Below are 18,333 nucleotides of genomic sequence, written 5' to 3' on the forward strand. Positions count from 1 at the left end.
AAGCGACAGAGGACGCTCAGGGCTGCATCTGTCACATGCAAACCGGAGGTCCTTTTCCACCCCAAGCCCCTGTGATTAGAATCGGGGTATTTAGACGAGGAAAAGATTCCACTTGCATATGACTCTCAGCTCCTTTAAGCACTAAAAGCAGACAGCAGCAATTCAGCGCATCTGAAAGTCACCTCTTGAAGTTTTACTATGAACTAAGAGTCCCGAGGAAGAACATTTCAAGAGTTCTACTCACTTTCTGATGCCATGGCAACCAGGTTTTTTATCCTGTGGAGAATAGCTGACTGCTCAGAAATGTTACTGACTTCAGTCCCCATTACCATCAAAGCAGCTGCGCTGTTCCAATGTCACTTAGGATTAGGTGTCCTCCAGGATTACCTTGTAACATACTCCACTTCAAACTCACAAACTCACAGCTGAGGAACACAGCAAGAATTATTCTATATTAATCCTCATCATCATCATCATCCTGAAAGAATCGATTATGGTATATATGAAATTCATCTATATTCCTCAGCTTTCCCAGTCTTTTCTTGCCCCTGTCCCAGCTTCTTAGAAACGAATGAAGATTTGCAAAAAACAATAAAGTCCATCGGTTTGAACATTTTAATGTTTTCAGAATATAAAGTATTTTGGATTTTGGATTTATTTACGTTTAGCACAACTGGCCAACTTGTGCAAATAATGGAAACGTAATAGTTTTGTCTTCAGTGGATGTGTGTGCTTTATATTAAATAATATTCACAACTGTCTGTTTTTTTCAATCTGAAGAAATGTGATGCATTGAAATGAAACATGACAGCACAAGAAGGAGCTTGATGCACAGAAAGCTCTTATTGCTCCATATTTATTTATTTCCTTGTTTCTTGAGGGGACAAGTGCACTCGTCCCTGTCCCCAGCGTGAGGCGACTCCTGTTGCACACGCCACTCCTCCGGACTTACATAAGGACTCGTGTGGTTGGGTAACAGACAGTCACATTGCTTTCTGATGTTCAACTGATGTCCTGCACAGTTGGGTGATTAAATAAGGCACAGAAGGTTTCTAATATGAAATAAGTTTGATCATATTTGCATATGATTGCTCACAACAAAATATTATTACTCTATTTTTTAAATGAATGATGCGTGAATAAGGCGAGGCCCATTACCACAAATCATAGTACATATCACACACTTAAAAAGCGAACATCTGGCATTTATTAAGTATTGTGTGGTTGAAATGTGAATTAAGCCTGTGTTCTTTCACTGCTAATAAAACACCATTAATGTCCCTGAAGTTTGCACTTCGTCGTCTCTGTTGACGTTAGATTCATCCATCTTTTGTGGTATTTTCTGTAATGGTGATGTTATTGTACTCTGCAGTGCTGTTAATGCAGCATTCAGGTTTATTAGTCAGTACAGTCATTCAGTTTGGCTTTGAGCAGTTATTTTAATCCCTTTTCATATGAGGTGTCATTTCTTAAATTATAAAAATGCCAGAACCTCATCAGCAACACATTACAAAAAAAAAAACAGGCTTATCTAATTGGAACTGTTGGTTAAAAACAGGCCTGAGGTGTTATGACAGTGTTGGTGTGGAGCTGGATGACCAACCCCAGGGGTTCTTCCATCCTTCCCATTCAATTCCATGCTCCTGCTTTCTCATATCATTTAACATCCAATTATTTCATATAATACAACTCCAGTCATGGCAATACATGAACTGCTCCTTATGTATGAATATGTATCTTGTGAGTTCTTGCCAGCCCCAGCATTCACAAGAGAACATTCCCACATCTCACTGTGTCTCCTTTCATTTTACGTTGCTGTACCGTTATGTTCAAGGAACCAAAGGCAAGAGGTTTTTGTGTTTAACTTTATACTGTGTATCATGGCCCATTGAGACATACTGTATGTGATTATGAAATAAATGCTGTTGTTGTTGATGTACATACATTGTTACGGACTAATTATGAAATTATGAAAACCGGATTTATTATAAAAAACAGAAGATCAGACTGGACAGGTTACAAAGTCAGGATGAGACAGGATGAGACAGGATGAGATACGCAGGTCTGACTGTATTAGAATCAGCAAGATAAGAAGCAGAGATAAGCAGGGATCCAACCAGGACGTACAGAGTCAGAAGGCAGGAGACGGTGTACGGAGAAGACGCCTGAAGCGTTTCTTATTCCCAGTTCAGCACAAGCCTGCCACAATATTCAAATATGCGCACGTACACGGCTCTTTCGCTTCATGTAAAGAACGGGCCGTTTAAACGGTTATTAAGTTCCCCCGCACCCCACACAGCGTGCAAACAAAATGTTATCGGCAGAGGCTAGAGTCCGTTTCAGCTCCGCACCTCCTTGTCACAACCACGGGTACGGATTTCAACCAAGTCTCAAGTCAGTTCTCCATAATTTAATCAACGTGGACTTTGCAAGGAGAGGGGAAAACGTCCCCAATCAGGCTCCTCAAACCCACAAAACAATGTCTTACATTTACCGCATTTACCAGACGGCCTTATCCAGAGCGACTTACAATCAGTAGTACAGGGACAGTCCCCCCCTGGAGACACTCAGGGTGAAGTGTCCTGCTCAGGGACACGATGGTAGTAAGTGGGGTTTGAACCTGGGTCTTCAAGTGTGTTACCCGCTAGACTACTACAACCACACATCCAGAATTTTTGACATGGTCACATGACGTTCTCAAATTCAAGCATTAAGGTCTCCTACTGTGTGACACCACAAAGGGCAGAAAATATGGCAGCAGATTTGTGCTTCTGTACTTTACTAATATCAAACGAAAATAAGAGGTTGGACTTTTGCTTACATCTTTTTCATTTTCGCTTGTGAGTCTCACAAACGAACAAGCCACACCATCCACATTTTAACTAGTTACCTTTACAATGCTGCACCTCTAATGTGCCCCACAGTGATGATGCCCCATGATCTCCCACATTCCATGTGGGGATTATTTCTGGCAACACAACTGTATATTTAACTTCCTGTCTGAAGACCTAACTCAAAAAGTCCAGAGTCCCCATGCTAAAATGTCACATCCGATTCCAGAGCAGACCCTCAAAAGCCATCCCGTCGGGAAGGGGCAGTCAGACAACATCTCTCACCAAGTTCTGCCCTGATTAAAGAAACACACCCCATACACTCCATTTCCTCCTGGGACCCTCGCTGTCGACTCGTATACCATTCACTTCACCAAACCCCACTGAGATACACTGGCACAGGACTACAGCAGGGCTTCATCTGGTGTTCAGAGCCTCCACCCTCAGCCAGACTGAATGAAAGGGTGGTGGACTACAGGGGGTCTAATGCCCTCCCCTTCCTCTGATCCAATGTCTTCACAAACCTCAACCCCTGGCCAGCTTACATCCTGGGTTGGACCTACCCATGAAGAACATCAGCCTGAGCCTGTCACCACCATCTACAAACTACAGAGTCCTTCTTCACCTTGTCACAATCCTGCAGGTGGCACATTCCGGCCAAAGAGGTCCAGCAACCTCAGGAAGCACCTATGGATAAACTACATCCACTTCCTGTCCAAGACATTAACTTCATAACCAACAACATGGTTGTCCTTGTCATGGTGGAACACTTTTCTAACTCTGCTTGGTGGTTCTGTGCCTTCGGGTGGAGGCACCTGCTCTGCTACTGGACCTTGATGGTCCGCTGCCCCGGTCAATGTCATCTCCAAGACCTTGTAGACTATGAAGGCTACAGACCAGAGCAGCAGCGTATGATCTGGGGCTTCCACTCTGACCATTAACTGCATCCTGCATTTGTTCCCTTTTTCTAGCTGCACACAGAACGAAACTTCCAGTAACCTGCTGTCATGTTTCGTGTATGAAGGTGGCATTACAAGCCTTCGCGGTCAGAGCACCCCATCTCGACTTCCTCCAGATGTGTTCCGTCTCTGACCTTCCACGGCCTGCAGAATGTCCCAGGTTCTACCTGAAAAAAGAGGAGAATCAGACAAGATGTCAATCCGATGTAAACTCAGCACGCTTCTAGCCATTCATGTTTTTTTCAGTGCCAGCACAGATGTTGCACATTTCCAGAACATTCCATACTTTTACTCAAGTGTCTGCAAGGCCACCATGACCTTGTTTACTTAAGATGACCTCAGTAAGTATGACTTTAAAGTTCATGAAGTGTGTTTTACACTAAATAATCTTTAAATGAACTAACAAAAAAAAAAAAGATCAATAACCTGTAACATCGTCACATACGTTTCAGCACTGAATTAAATTTACCGCATTTACCAGACGTCCTTATCCAAAGCGACTTACAGTCAGTAGTTACAGGGACAGTCCCCCCCTGGAGACACTCAGGGTGAAGTGTCCTGCTCAGGGACACAATGGTAGTAACCACTGAATGCACCATGAATGATTGCAGCTGCACGTTTCATCTGTGAACTTCCACAGCCTCATCCTGACATGACAGCGACCGTGAGCTACTGAAAGACATATGCAGCTTAAAGATTTTCTACCATCTCTGGGTAATTTAAGCTGATCCTGCTTCTCTCGGTTAAATGGTGATGCTGAGAAGAAGGCCCATCTTTCACTATGATGAGCTACAGAACCCTCCTGAGACCTCGAGATGATCACTGGGTGAGCTGTAAGAAAGCAGTAGGGATAAAGTACAGAGTGCAATATTTTACCCATTTGTATCTGTCCTATAAACTCACGGGACACACACTGACTTGTTCTCAGCATGTACCACATATGCTTGATGGTGCTGAGATGTGGAGCATTTGGAATGTGAAGTTAACACAGGTTTCTCTTCACTATGGTAAAGTTCTTTATATTCACATTTACAGCATTTACCAGACGCCCTTATCCAAAGCGCCTTACAATCAGCAGTGATGGGGACAGTCCCCCTAAAGACCCTCAGGGGACGCGAGGTAGTGTGTAACACTGTTAAAAAGGGTTCGAGATCCGTTATTGGCGACCTATTAAATTCATTCTAAAGGACTAATGGACAGTGAGAAATTGCAGGTATTTGTGTCGCCACACTGACCCCTTGTGGTTAAAATTCACATCAAAATAACGACATGACCAGGGCCCTTTACAATTCATTTCATCGGGTTTATTTATGGACCTGGTAGTTTTCCTCTTGAATCAGATTCTCTTTTGTGTCAGAAAAAAAAAAGTTTTGCTTTCGAGTTCACCTTGAACTAGAAGAGAAGAGTTTCTATTGGTTGGTTTGACAACATGGGGTCACACCCACGATTCCCCGCGTTCTGGAACGCAGGCGCATGTGGCACTGTCACACAAAGCTTCAAGCAACTCCTCACCCCAAAATGCTTGTAGAGATGCTCTGCATGTTGCACAGCAGGAAGAACGTCAGAAGACGGGGGACATGGATCCGCATGTTGCACAGCAGGAAGAACGTCAGAAGACGGGGGACATGGATCCACATCTTCACATCCCTGCTTGTAGAGATGCTCTGCAGTTGCACAGCAGGAAGAACGTTAGAAGACGGGGGACATGGATCCACATCTTCACATTCCTGCTTGTAGAGATGCTCTGCATGTTGCACAGCAGAAGAACGTCAGAAGACGGGGGGACATGGAGCCACATCTTCATATTCCTGCTTGTAGAGATGCTCTGCATGTTGCACAGCAGGAAGAACGTCAGAAGACGGGGACATGGATCCACATCTTCATATTCCTGCTTGTAGAGATGCTCTGCATGTTGCACAGCAGGAGGAATGTCAGAAGACAGGGGACATGGATCCACATCTTCACATCCCTGCTTGTAGAGATGCTCTGCATGTTGCACAGCAGGAAGAACGTCAGAAGACGGGGACATGGATCCACATCTTCACATTCCTGCTTGTAGAGATGCTCTGCATGTTGCACAGCAGGAAGAACGTCAGAAGACGGGGACATGGAGCCACATCTTCATATTCCTGCTTGTAGAGATGCTCTGCATGTTGCACAGCAGGAAGAACGTCAGAAGACGGGGACATGGATCCACATCTTCATATTCCTGCTTGTAGAGATGCTCTGCATGTTGCACAGCAGGAGGAATGTCAGAAGACAGGGGACATGGATCCACATCTTCACATCCCTGCTTGTAGAGATGCTCTGCATGTTGCACAGCAGGAAGAACGTCAGAAGACGGGGACATGGATCCACATCTTCATATTCCTGCTTGTAGAGATGCTCTGCATGTTGCACAGCAGGAAGAACGTCAGAAGACGGGGACATGGATCCACATCTTCATATTCCTGCTTGTAGAGATGCTCTGCATGTTGCACAGCAGGAGGAATGTCAGAAGACAGGGGACATGGATCCACATCTTCACATCCCTGCTTGTAGAGATGCTCTGCATGTTGCACAGCAGGAAGAACGTCAGAAGACGGGGACATGGATGGATCCACGATCTGCATGTTGCATTTCGGGGACATGCACATGCCTTGTAGAGATGCTCTGCATGTTGCACAGCAGGAAGAACGTCAGAAGACGGGGACATGGATCCACATCTTCATATTCCTGCTTGTAGAGATGCTCTGCATGTTGCACAGCAGGAAGAACGTCAGAAGACAGGGGACATGGATCCACATCTTCAATCCTGCTTGTAGAGATGCTCTGCATGTTGCACAGCAGGAGAATGTCAGAAGACGGGGACATGGATCCACATCTTCACATCCCTGCTTGTAGAGATGCTCTGCATGTTGCACAGCAGGAAGAACGTCAGAAGACGGGGACATGGATCCACATCTTCACATTCCTGCTTGTAGAGATGCTCTGCTTGCACAGCAGGAAGAACGTCAGAAGACGGGGGACATGGATCCACATCTCATATTCCTGCTTGTAGAGATGCTCTGCTTGTACAAAGCAGGAAGAACGTCAGAAGACGGGGGACATGGAGCCACATCTTCATATTCCTGCTTGTAGAGATGCTCTGCATGTTGCACAGCAGGAAGAACGTCAGAAGACGGGGGACATGGAGCCACATCTTCATATTCCTGCTTGTAGAGATGCTCTGCATGTTGCACAGCAGAGAAGAATGTCAGAAGACGGGGACATGGATCCACATCTTCATATTCCCTGCTGTAGAGATGCTCTGCATGTTGCACAGCAGGGAACGTCAGAAGACGGGGACATGGATCCACATCTTCACATCCCTGCTTGTAGAGATGCTCTGCATGTTGCACAGCAGGAAGAACGTCAGAAGACGGGGACATGGATCCACATCTTCATATCCCTGCTTGTAGAGATGCTCTGCTTGCTACACAGCAGGAAGAACGTCAGAAGACGGGGACATGGATCCACATCTTCATATTCCTGCTTGTAGAGATGCTCTGCATGTTGCAAGCAGGAAGAACGTCAGAAGACGGGGGGACGTGGAGCCACATCTTCATATTCCTGCTTGTAGAGATGCTCTGCATGTTGCAAAGCAGGAAGAACGTCAGAAGACGGGGGGACGTGGAGCCACATCTTCATATTCCTGCTTGTAGAGATGCTCTGCATGTTGCACAGCAGGAAGAACGTCAGAAGACGGGGACATGGATCCACATCTTCATATTCCTGCTTGTAGAGATGCTCTGCATGTTGCACAGCAGGAAGAACGTCAGAAGAGGGGACATGGATCCACATCTTCATATTCCTGCTTGTAGAGATGCTCTGCATGTTGCACAGCAGGAAGAACGTTAGAAGACGGGGACATGGATCCACATCTTCATATTCCTGCTTGTAGAGATGCTCTGCGTGCTACACAGCAGGAAGAACGTCAGAAGACGGGGGACATGGATCCACATCTCATATTCCTGCTTGTAGAGATGCTCTGCGTTTGCACAGCAGGAAGAACGTCAGAAGACGGGGGACATGGATCCACATCTTCACATTCCTGCTTGTAGAGATGCTCTGCGTGCTGCATCTGAGGTGGAAGATCAAGTTCAGGTTTTTATACACCTTTAAACAACTAGTAAAATTGACCGCTAAGAATGAATACAAGTCATCATAAAACATTTAGAATGGAAAAATTAAGCAATAAAGCCCCTGGACATAAGCAATAAAAGTACCAAAACTACCAGTAAACACCGCTGCTTTAAAAACAGATGAACGTGCCAGGGAAGGTTGTTCCACAGCTGCGACCCTGAAGGCCCTATCTCCACGAGTCTTTACTCTAGTCCGAGGGATGGTCAGAAGCAGATCAGATGACCCAACTTGTCTTGCTGGACTGTAGATGTGGAGAAGGTCAGAGGTGCTGACCCGTTAAGACTCAATCCTAACTTCACTGGTAACCAATGAAGTGTGAGGCCGGAATCGGGGAAATGCCAGTCGATGGTGAAGGACTGGCCAATAAATGCATGGATTCCCCGCCCCAGACCCGCCTCCAGGTGCTAATAACCTCTGACCTTGAATATTGTCCTTAACTGATAAAAACTAGTCCACTTGTTTATTACATTTAAAAGCACATCAAAGGTCCCACCAAGGACCCAAAAACGCAGTGGGATCTTTTGTCCTACGGATGTCACATCTGGTCCCAGTTTAGGGCAGAATATTTCTCCGGTCCTCATTGAGGACATATTCCCAGTATACACGGGGGACGATTGATCAGCAAAGCCTGGAAGACACCAAAAAACTGTCATCCATCATGGCCATGTACTCTGATCTTATCTGGCCCTTGAACAGAAATAAAGCTCCTTCTAACAAATGGTCCATATGGGATGGGGCTGCAGTGCATCATGGGTAACACCTTCAGGTACCATTTCTCCGGCATGATTATGGAAAGCAAGCATGGGAGAGCGTATTCATTTTGGAGGGAAAAAGAACCAGCACTGGGATACGTGAAAAGTCATCTGATCAGAATCAGATCGCACTGTCTTGGAATCCTGAACAGACCAGGAAGATCTACTGGACATCTTATACCACTTCAACTGCAGAACAGCCAGCTGGACAACTTGGAACAAATTCTCCAAAAACTCATATCCAGGAGCCTGCTGGAAGTGGGAATAATGTAGAAAACATGCAGCCAACATTTTTCATGTAGCGGAAATCACATCCGCCGTGTCAGGAACTTCGTTAAATTAATATATTCAGCAAACCATGGACAATAATAATGAACAATTTGACGAATGTGCAGGTAAAGAAGGAAAAACACGGTCACGTGCGTCGTCACCGCTGCCCAGTCAGCTGACTGCTGTGGTCATGTGACTGTAACCGGAAGTGACGTAAAGACTATAAACGCGGCTCCAGCTGCGCGCTTCTGCTTCTCCTCGCTGCTCCACCATGGCCTGGACGAAGTACCAGCTGTTCCTGGCGGGCTTGATGCTCACCACAGGGTCCATCAACACGCTGTCTGCCAAGTAAGTGGTGTTTAGAGACCTTCTTCATCCAGGCTTTAGGAGGAAATATTGTTGCATGAGAAGCTCTGGAGAAGCTTATCAGCAGGTCACGTGGAGGTCCTGTGACAGTTCCTGTCACTCGCCATCCGGAGCCGGTCCTCAGACAGAAGTGAAAGTGGTGCTGGGCCCTGGTCCTGGTTTCTTCAAGTCTGATCATGTCCAGCGTGTGTGTGTTGTCGTTATCTGACACCACGCAGTTCTTCTCTCATGGCTACATGCACAGATCACTTGCATATCAACAGAAAGCCTGCAGCCATCCTCGTATGGATCCCCTATCATGAAAATCTGACATTGTGAGATGATTGAACGTTGCTACGAGTTCCCCAGCCTGTCTATGGTCCTGCAGTGGCTAGAAATGGAGATAGTTGTGAAGAGTGCTGTGGTCATTCTTCTTCTCCAACCAGAGAGCTGGAGCTGGAATTTGTCCCCTTATGTCGTCATACGGGGAAAGGTCACCTCCTGTTTCTCATGCTTTTTCCACCCAGAGAATTTCCCATCCCTCCCTTTAACATTATCGCCACCAAACGAGCCAAGCGTTGCAGTTGCTCAGTGACTGATGTAAAAATGTATTATTTTACATTTTTTTTTTTTGTCATGAGATTTTTCTGAAAAATCGTGACTCTACTTCCTGTCCACTAAACATTGTGGCTGATGAATGGTGATTTCCGCGAATGCCCGCGGTCCTCCTCATTAGCATATAAAGCTACAGAACTCTGGTTGTGGGTCTGGATCAAAGTGCCTGTGAGACGGTGTTAGGGCACAAGAAGATCAATGATTACAGAACATACTTTTGGGACCAGTCAGCACAGATGAACCCTGATAAAACCCTGATTGGGTTTACAGGGCTGCTTCTGTTCTTTAGATTTCATTTCCACACCTCCTTCCTCAGTCTACTGTCCTCGTTTCCCCTGCTGATTTTGTAAGAAATGTTCAGTTTATTATTTAAATCGTAGCTTTATTAGAATAGTGAGCATTTGAAACTAGATGTACTGTGTACAGTCAGGCTGGTTCCAGGTTCAAATCTCTTGTCCCTGAGCAAGAAAATATTCAAAATGACTGTATATATGGTGCTTCTATTCATTTGTTGAAATAGTAAATGTCCTTGATACAATATATTTTTAATAATGAACAATTATATTAGGTTATATAATTATCTGGGTATTATTGAACAGAACTGCCAACAGTGTTTAAGGGTTCTATATTATTATGCATATTCGTTTTAAAACACCGGATTCTGAATGAAATGCCACCAGTTGACTTAGTGCCATAGGTTATAATAATATTTCAAGTTTGATTTTATGATAAGAACCTTAACAACTCTCATCCGTTGAAGCTGGATGTCATTTGGGGATGGTCTCCAGCCACCACAGCTTCTCCACTGGCTTGAGGTGAAGTTTGTAGCAGTCTAGCAGAACGTGATGGTGCGTTGTCTTGCATGAAAATCATCTCACTGTGGAAGGTGTGGCAGGACATGGTCAGTCAGAAGCTCCACAGATCTTCCGGAGGTCATTTTCACTCAGACCGGCTTCTCCCCAAGATTCCAGCCAAGAGCGACTCTGCCCCGTCCCAGCTGTCCGTCTGGTATTGATACGAGTCTTCATGTAGTGTGAGGATTGGTTATTAGTGGACCATTTTCATGATCTACACCTTGCCAGAGACACCAGCAGCTTCAAATCTCCGTTTACTGCTCACCAGCGGCTTTTTAACCGCCTTTATCTCAACTAAATTTTTTTTTCACGTTTTCGTGAAATGAAACTTCATCTGCACCAATACTGCGTGAAATGGGTGACTTGCCTCATAATGTGGAAGATGATGTCGTTTCTCACCTGAAAAGGCATCTCTGGTCTACATGATGATATGTAGTGATTTTATTTCTGAATTGTGACTCTGTAGATGGGCTGATATGTTCTCAGCGCCTGGATGCAGTGATGTCCCGAAGCACTCCTTCTCCCACCCGTTTGTACAGGTACTTTGTTGAAATATTCCCCCGTGGTCCCTGAAAGACATTGTAGTAAAACCACTGCCTCAGATGCACGGTAAACGGGTGAAAACAGTGTGTGGCTGTCCCTGGTTGCCATGGTTACCGCGGGTGTTTCTCTGTAGGCTGTGGGAATGTTCCTGGGAGAGTTTGCCTGCCTTTTTGTCTTCTACACTCTGCTCTGTCGTGACCGGCGTTCCCCCGAGCCCCAGATGAATCCGGGTCCGAGTTTCAACCCACTCCTCTTCCTCCCTCCCGCCCTGTGTGACATGACGGGGACGTCCATCATGTATGTGGGTACGTGTCCGCCCCGGCGTTGCAGGATCACTTTGAAAACTTGATGAAAATGAACAGCAGAGCATGATACATTTATCACGATGTAGGTCATTGTTATTTACATACTTCCATAAGTATTAATGTATAGGAACTTGGGAGGAAAAAAAATCATTTTTAAAACTAATACCACTTGTTTTCCTCGTAGTTTAGCATTATAAAGGGAGTGTGTTGGATGTCTTTATGCTCCCTCAGCGCTCAACATGACAGCGCGTCCCTTTGTCCAGATGTTGCGTGGGGCTGTGATCATCTTCACTGGCCTCCTCTCCGTGGCTTTTCCTGGGGGGGGCCGCCGACTGGTTGCCCCAGCCAGTGCTGGGCAATCTTCGTCACCATCCTGGGTCTGGTGGTGGTGGGCCTGGCTGATTTCGTTAGTGGCCACCACGATGACTCTCACAAGCTCAGCGAGGTCCATCAAGGTGTGTGGGACTTATTTAGTAGTAACAATACATAACTTTCCTATGAGGCCACCATTTCCACTACGGCAAGCCAACTAGGCCAATAACACGTTTTTACCGCATTTACAGCATTTATCAGACGCCCTTATCCAGAGCGACTTACAATCAGTAGTTACAGGACAGTCCCCCCCCTGGAGCAACTTAGGGTTAGTGTCTTGCTTCAGGGACACAATAATAGTAAGTGGGGTTTTGAACCCGGGTCTTCTGGTTCATAGGCGAGTGTGTTTACCCACTAGGCCACTACCAGGTTCCACCTGGGGTCCTGCTCACAGAGGGGAAGAAGTGTGAGGTGGTGGTAGCCTTGTGGGTAACACACTCGCCTATGAACCAGAAGACCCAGGTTCAAACCCCACTTACTACCATTGTGTCCCTGAGCAAGACACTTAACCCTGAGTGTCTCCAGGGGGGGACTGTCCTGTAACTACTGATTGTAAGTCGCTCTGGATAAGGGCATCTGGTAAATGCTGGAAATGTAAATGAATTGTTTTGATGTCTCTAAATTTTGAACTTTGACCCCTTGTAGGTGACCTGTTAATAATCATGGCCCAAATCATTGTGGCGGTACAGATGGTTCTGGAGGAGAAGTTTGTGTACAAACATGATGTTCATCCCCTGCGGGCAGTGGGAACTGAAGGTACTCTTCAGCAGTTCATCAATCATCAGACATGGATGAATTATTGATAAATGTTATGAATGCATCTCCACCACTAGGTGGAGCTGCCTGAATGCGATGAAGGTAAGAACGGTAATACTGGAAGCAGGCTGAGCTCTGCAAAGCTGCTGGCCATTGTACATTGTACGTCTGTGTGGGCGTGGCCTTTTTAGGAACCTGAACAATTTTTTCAACATAAGATGAACCTTTCAGCATATGTCCAGCTGCTTATTGTGACCTATTCCCCAGGTTTCTTTTGGCTTTGTCATCCTGTCATTGCTCCTGATTCCCATGTACTTCATCCCGGTGGCAGTTTTGGCCAGAACCCGCGGCAGGTGCTTTGAAGACGCTCTGGATGCCTTTGCCAGATCGGCTGGCAGCCGGTCATCATGGTGGCCCTGCTGGGCAACACGGTCAGCATCGCCTTTTTCAACTTTGCTGGCATGAGCGTCACCAAGGAGATCAGCGCCACCACGCGCATGGTGCTGGACAGCCTGCGGACCGTGGTCATCTGGGCAGTCAGCCTTGCCCTGGGCTGGGAGGTCTTCCACGGCCTCCAGATCCTGGGCTTCCTCATCCTTCTGCTGGGCGCTGCGCTCTACAACGGGCTCCCACCAGCCGCTGATGGACAAGCTGCCGTGGTTCCGAAGCAGAGCTCCAGAGGAAGGGGGCGGGGCGGAGGAAAGGGAGAGGCTGATTGGAGGGCAGGGTTAACACACACACACACAACACACAACAGACTTCATCAGATCATGCAAAGGGAAGAAGGAACCTCATTCACTGGGACAGCAGCACACAGAATGGACTTTTTTTTACGTTTATTTGCACCGGATTCTGAATGAAATGCCACCAGTTGACTTGTGGTTTTAGCTTTTGGTTTCCCACTATTAATGATGATTATTATGGTTTTTAAGAGAGATTTTAATGTTTTGGTGATGATAGATGAATAAATCCTGTTTACTGTAAGTCTCTACAGCATCTGCTTTCATTTCTGGTCGTGAAAACCACCTACATAACGAAATCTCATTTTACTGTTCGCTGAAGATACATGGTTTACATCTTCAATAAAATTGCAGAGTGGCCTTAACTCGTGGTTGGTTCCAGGGTCATCTGCTGTAGTTACTCCTCTGATGACCCACATCCACGGCAGTAAAAGACGTTTTTAATTCTGAAATATCGACACAGGATAGAAACGTGTCTTCTGTAACGCTCCAGGAGTTTTTGAATGGGTGATATATCAATACATCATTGTTTGAAAAAGCTTTCTTTATAATTAAAATATATAAAATGTGTAAAAAATTTGAACATCCTTCAGATACATGTTTTCACGTCTAATTTTCTGAGTCTGGTGTATTGACCAGAACATGATTATACACTTGATCAGTAGTGTATAAAACCATAAACGTTTTACATTTCATCAGACAAAATGACCAAAAGAGCAAAATGCAAAAATGTTTTTTTAATCTCATATAATCCAATAACCAAATCATCCAGTCTTTCCACGTGAAAGTGTTGCAGGACCAACTAAAAAGCTCACCCCCTTGAAGGACAGAGGGAACGGACTGTTCTGGAGTCTTTTTAACTGCCATGGCAACCGGTCTCTATTAGTTGAATACAAGCAAAAAAACGTCACATGATGAAACCTGACGATGAGCCGACTACAGAGTGACCGCTGCGAGATCTATAAATAAAGTTGCTGCGACTGAACTGAACGTGGCGGCGTGCTGTTACTCTATCAAGTGTTCAGGACTTGCAAGAGTTATTTGCCATAATTTGATAACAATAAAATGGCAAATAATAGTTGTACCAAAGGAGAAGGTCAGACAGATGAGACATAATATCAACCACAAGCGTGATGTTGGGAGGAAAAGGCATCTTCTTCTTTCACTCTGCCTACGAAGAACACTACTGCTTGCTGACGTCTTGCCAGTGGAACTGTGAACACACACACAAACGCGAAGAACGGAGGAGAAGGGAATTCAAGGCAAGACTGGGTAATTCTGTACACTGGCATTATTTCATCTTATGGCACCATTTATACCACCAATATTAAAATGATCCAGGAATTGAATCCGGAGTTGGTGTTTATTCCATCCATACTCAGACTGAAAAGAAAGAGAAGAAGCTCAGACAGAAGCTGAATGTTTTGGTTCTGGTTTCGTTCTGAAGCTTCTCTGCCCGTCCGCCTGGGTTGGCAGGAGGGCAGCCAGGTTCTGTGTTCGCCTCTGGAACCGGCTTCATGAAGCCTTGTGCTTCTGGCGTGGACTCGCTATCTGTGACCTGCTCCTGCTCTGCGCTGCTCTGGAGGTCCGTGCTGCTCTGCTTCCCTCGGGTGGCGCCGCTTCACAGGCAGTGCCAGGGGCCAGCAGAGCACAGCCAATGTGGATGAGAAGTACCCCGTGTCCTGCATAGTACAGCAAGAGGAGAACTTTCAGAGCCATTTCATTCCGTCACCAGCACGTTACTGAGAGGAACGTACCTGTAGAACTTCATGAGGGTCCCACAGACAGCAGAACAAAGGGCAGCGAGGTGTAGCAGATCGCGATCTGCGTAGCTTGCCCATGTGATGATGGTCATATACTAATTTGTGGAATGGTGAGCCCAGGAAGTGCGACCTTACATTGTGCCTGACCTAAACGTAACGGTAGTGAGAAAACAATCAATTTAAGAGCTGTTTATGTGAATGAACAACCTTGCTACCTGTAATATAATGCATTTCCATTGTTCTTTGTAAAATATTATCATTCCCACAAACAATATACTGTGTGTGTGTGTATGTGTGTGTGCTTCCTCACCGCTCTGGCTGCTAGCGTCACCACAATGCCTGTGAGGAAGGTGAGGTAGTACCCAGGATAGGCCCCATGCCACATGGCCGATAGCAAGAGGTGGCTGCTGTGGGTTTTGTAGGGACAGCGCTCATAGCAAACTCTGAAAGCCACCAAACACACACAACTAAATCCATCCATCCACTTTAATCCCACAGCACGAATAAGAACTACAAAGGGGGCTTAAAAGGGGGCCACAATGAACAGACGGCCTGTACCACACCTGATGCAGACATATCACACATCCATAACCATAATCATATTTACATTCACTTTTATTGGGACTGTGTTGCTGATAAGCCTTCATTTCGGAGAAAGAAAAAGGAAATGAGCAGGTTGGAGGTAAATGGTTGAATGTTGAATGTTGAGATGTGTGTAATATGGGGGGTTAACACACCCCCTTACCATTTTGCATCTTTCTCACTAGTTGAAACGTACAACCTGACGGCTCTTTTACCGCACAAGTCAGTGTAAAAACCATCGGGTTCAGAAAATATCTTCAGCTTCATCTGTGCCTAATGTGCCATCTGGTGTAATGCCAGGCATTACAGCGTTCAAATAAGCGCCGTTGTAATCATGACTTTATTTCCATCCGAATGTGTGTGCTGGACGTGGCGTGCTGGCCAAAGTTCACCCACTTCTGGTCTAGTTCGCCCACTTCTGGTTTAGTTTGTGCCGTACGTGGCGTGCTGGCCATAGTTCGCCCACTTCTGGTCTAGTGTGTGCTGGACGTGGCGTGTGGCCATAGTTCGCCCACTTCTGGTCTAGTGTGTGTCGGACGTGGCGCGCTGGCCATAGTTCGCCCATCTGGTCTAGTTCGCCCACTTCTGGTCTAGTTCACCCACTTCTGGTCTAGTTCGCCACTTCTGGTTTAGTTTGTGCTGGACGTGGCGTGCTGGCCATAGTTCGCCCACTTCTGGTTTAGTTTGTGCCGGACGTGGCGCGCTGGCCATAGTTCACCCACTTCTGGTCTAGTTCGCCCACTTCTGGTCTAGTTCGCCCACTTCTGGTTTAGTTTGTGCCGGACGGCGCGCTGGCCATTGTTCACCCACTTCTGGGTCTAGTTCGCCCACTTCTGGTCTAGTGTGTGCTGGACGTGGCGCGCTGGCCATAGTTCAACCCACTTCTGGTCTAGTTCGTCCCACTTCTGTCTAGTTCGCCCACTTCTGGTCTAGTGTGTGCTGGACGTGGCGTGCTGGCCATAGTTCGCCCACTTCTGCTCTAGTGTGTGTCGGACGTGGCGCGCTGGCCATAGTTTGCCCACTTCTAGTCTAGGTTCGCCCACTTCTGGTCTATTGTGTGCTGGACGTGGCGTGCTGGCCATAGTTCGCCCACTTCTGGTCTAGTGTGTGTCGGACGTGGCGCGCTGGCCATAGTTTGCCCACTTCTAGTCTAGTTCGCCCACTTCTGTCTAGTGTGGTGCTGGACGTGGTCGCGCTGGCCATAGTTTCGCCCACTTCTGGTCTAGTTGTGCTGGACGTGGCGTGCTGGCCATAGTTCGCCCACTTCTGGTCTAGTTTTGTGCCGGACGTGGCGTGCTGGCCATAGTTCGCCCACTTCTGGTCTAGTTGGTTTCCGGAACGTGGCGTGCTGGCCATAGTTCGCCCACTTCTAGTGTGTGCTGGACGTGGCGTGCTGGCCATAGTTCGCCCACTTCTGGTCTAGTTCGCCCACTTCTGGTCTAGTTCGCCCACTTCTGGTTTAGTTTGTGCCGGATGTGGCGCGCTGGCCATTGTCACCCACTGTCTGGTCTAGTTTCGCGCCACTTCTGGTCTAGTGTGGCTGGACGTGGCGTGCTGGCCATAGTTCACTCCATTTCTGGTCTAGTTCGCCTCCACTGGTCTGGTCTAGTTTGTGCCGGACGTGGCGTGCTGGCCATAGTTCGCGCCCACTTCTGGTCTAGTTCGCCCACTTCTGGTCTAGTTCACACCCACTTCGGTCTAGTGTGTGCTGGACGTGGCGTGCTGGCCATAGTTTCACACCCACTTCTGGTCTAGTTCGCCCACTTCTGGTCTAGTTCGCCCACTTCTCTGTCTAGTGTGTGCTGGACGATGGCACACTGGCCATAGTTCGCCCACTTCTGGTCTAGTTCGCCCACTTCTGGTCTAGTGTGTGCTGGACGTGGCACACTGGCCATAGTTCACCCACTTCTGGTCTAGTTCGCCCACTTCTGGTCTAGTGTGTGCTGGACGTGGCACACTGGCCATAGTTCACCCACTTCTGGTCTAGTTTGCCCACTTCTGGTCTAGGTTGCTTACTTCTGGTCTAGTTCGCCCACTTCTGGTCTAGTGTGTGCTGGACGTGGCGTGCTGGCCATAGTTCGCCCACTTCTGGTCTAGTTTGTGCCGGACGTGGCGTGCTGGCCATAGTTCACCCACTTCTGGTCTAGTTCGCCCACTTCTGGTCTAGTGTGTGTCGGACGTGGCGCGCTGGCCATAGTTTGCCCACTTCTAGTCTAGTTCACCCACTTCTGGTCTAGTTTGTTCCGGACGTGGCGTGCTGGCCATAGTTCGCCCACTTCTGGTCTAGTTCGCCCACTTCTGGTCTAGTGTGTGTCGGACGTGGCGCGCTGGCCATAATTCACCCACTTCTGGTCTAGTTCGCCCACTTCTGGTCTAGTTGTGCCGGATGTGGCGTGCTGGCCATAATTCACACCCACTTCTGGTCTAGTTCGCCCACTTCTGGTCTAGTGTGTGTCGGACGTGGCGCGCTGGCCATAATTCA

The 18,333-nt window shown here is 47.0% G+C and overlaps 1 protein-coding gene and 1 pseudogene across 1 annotated transcript in view; one reads left to right on the plus strand and one right to left on the minus strand.

The window, feature by feature from the left end:
• Positions 1 to 9,184: 9,184 nt before the first annotated feature.
• On the plus strand, positions 9,185 to 13,569 carry LOC114802866 (solute carrier family 35 member F6-like; annotated as a pseudogene).
• Positions 13,570 to 15,273: 1,704 nt separating this feature from the next.
• The window catches only part of LOC114802864 (membrane-bound O-acyltransferase domain-containing protein 2-like), a 37,090-nt gene continuing 34,030 nt past the window's right edge, over positions 15,274 to 18,333 (minus strand). The window contains 4 exon segments of the mRNA XM_029001993.1: positions 15,274 to 15,339; positions 15,341 to 15,355; positions 15,357 to 15,416; positions 15,580 to 15,712. Of these exon segments, the coding sequence (XP_028857826.1) occupies positions 15,274 to 15,339; positions 15,341 to 15,355; positions 15,357 to 15,416; positions 15,580 to 15,712 (274 nt within the window).

This window comes from Denticeps clupeoides, chromosome 14 (assembly GCF_900700375.1).
Source record: "Denticeps clupeoides chromosome 14, fDenClu1.1, whole genome shotgun sequence".
NCBI classification, from domain to species: Eukaryota; Metazoa; Chordata; class Actinopteri; order Clupeiformes; family Denticipitidae; genus Denticeps; species Denticeps clupeoides.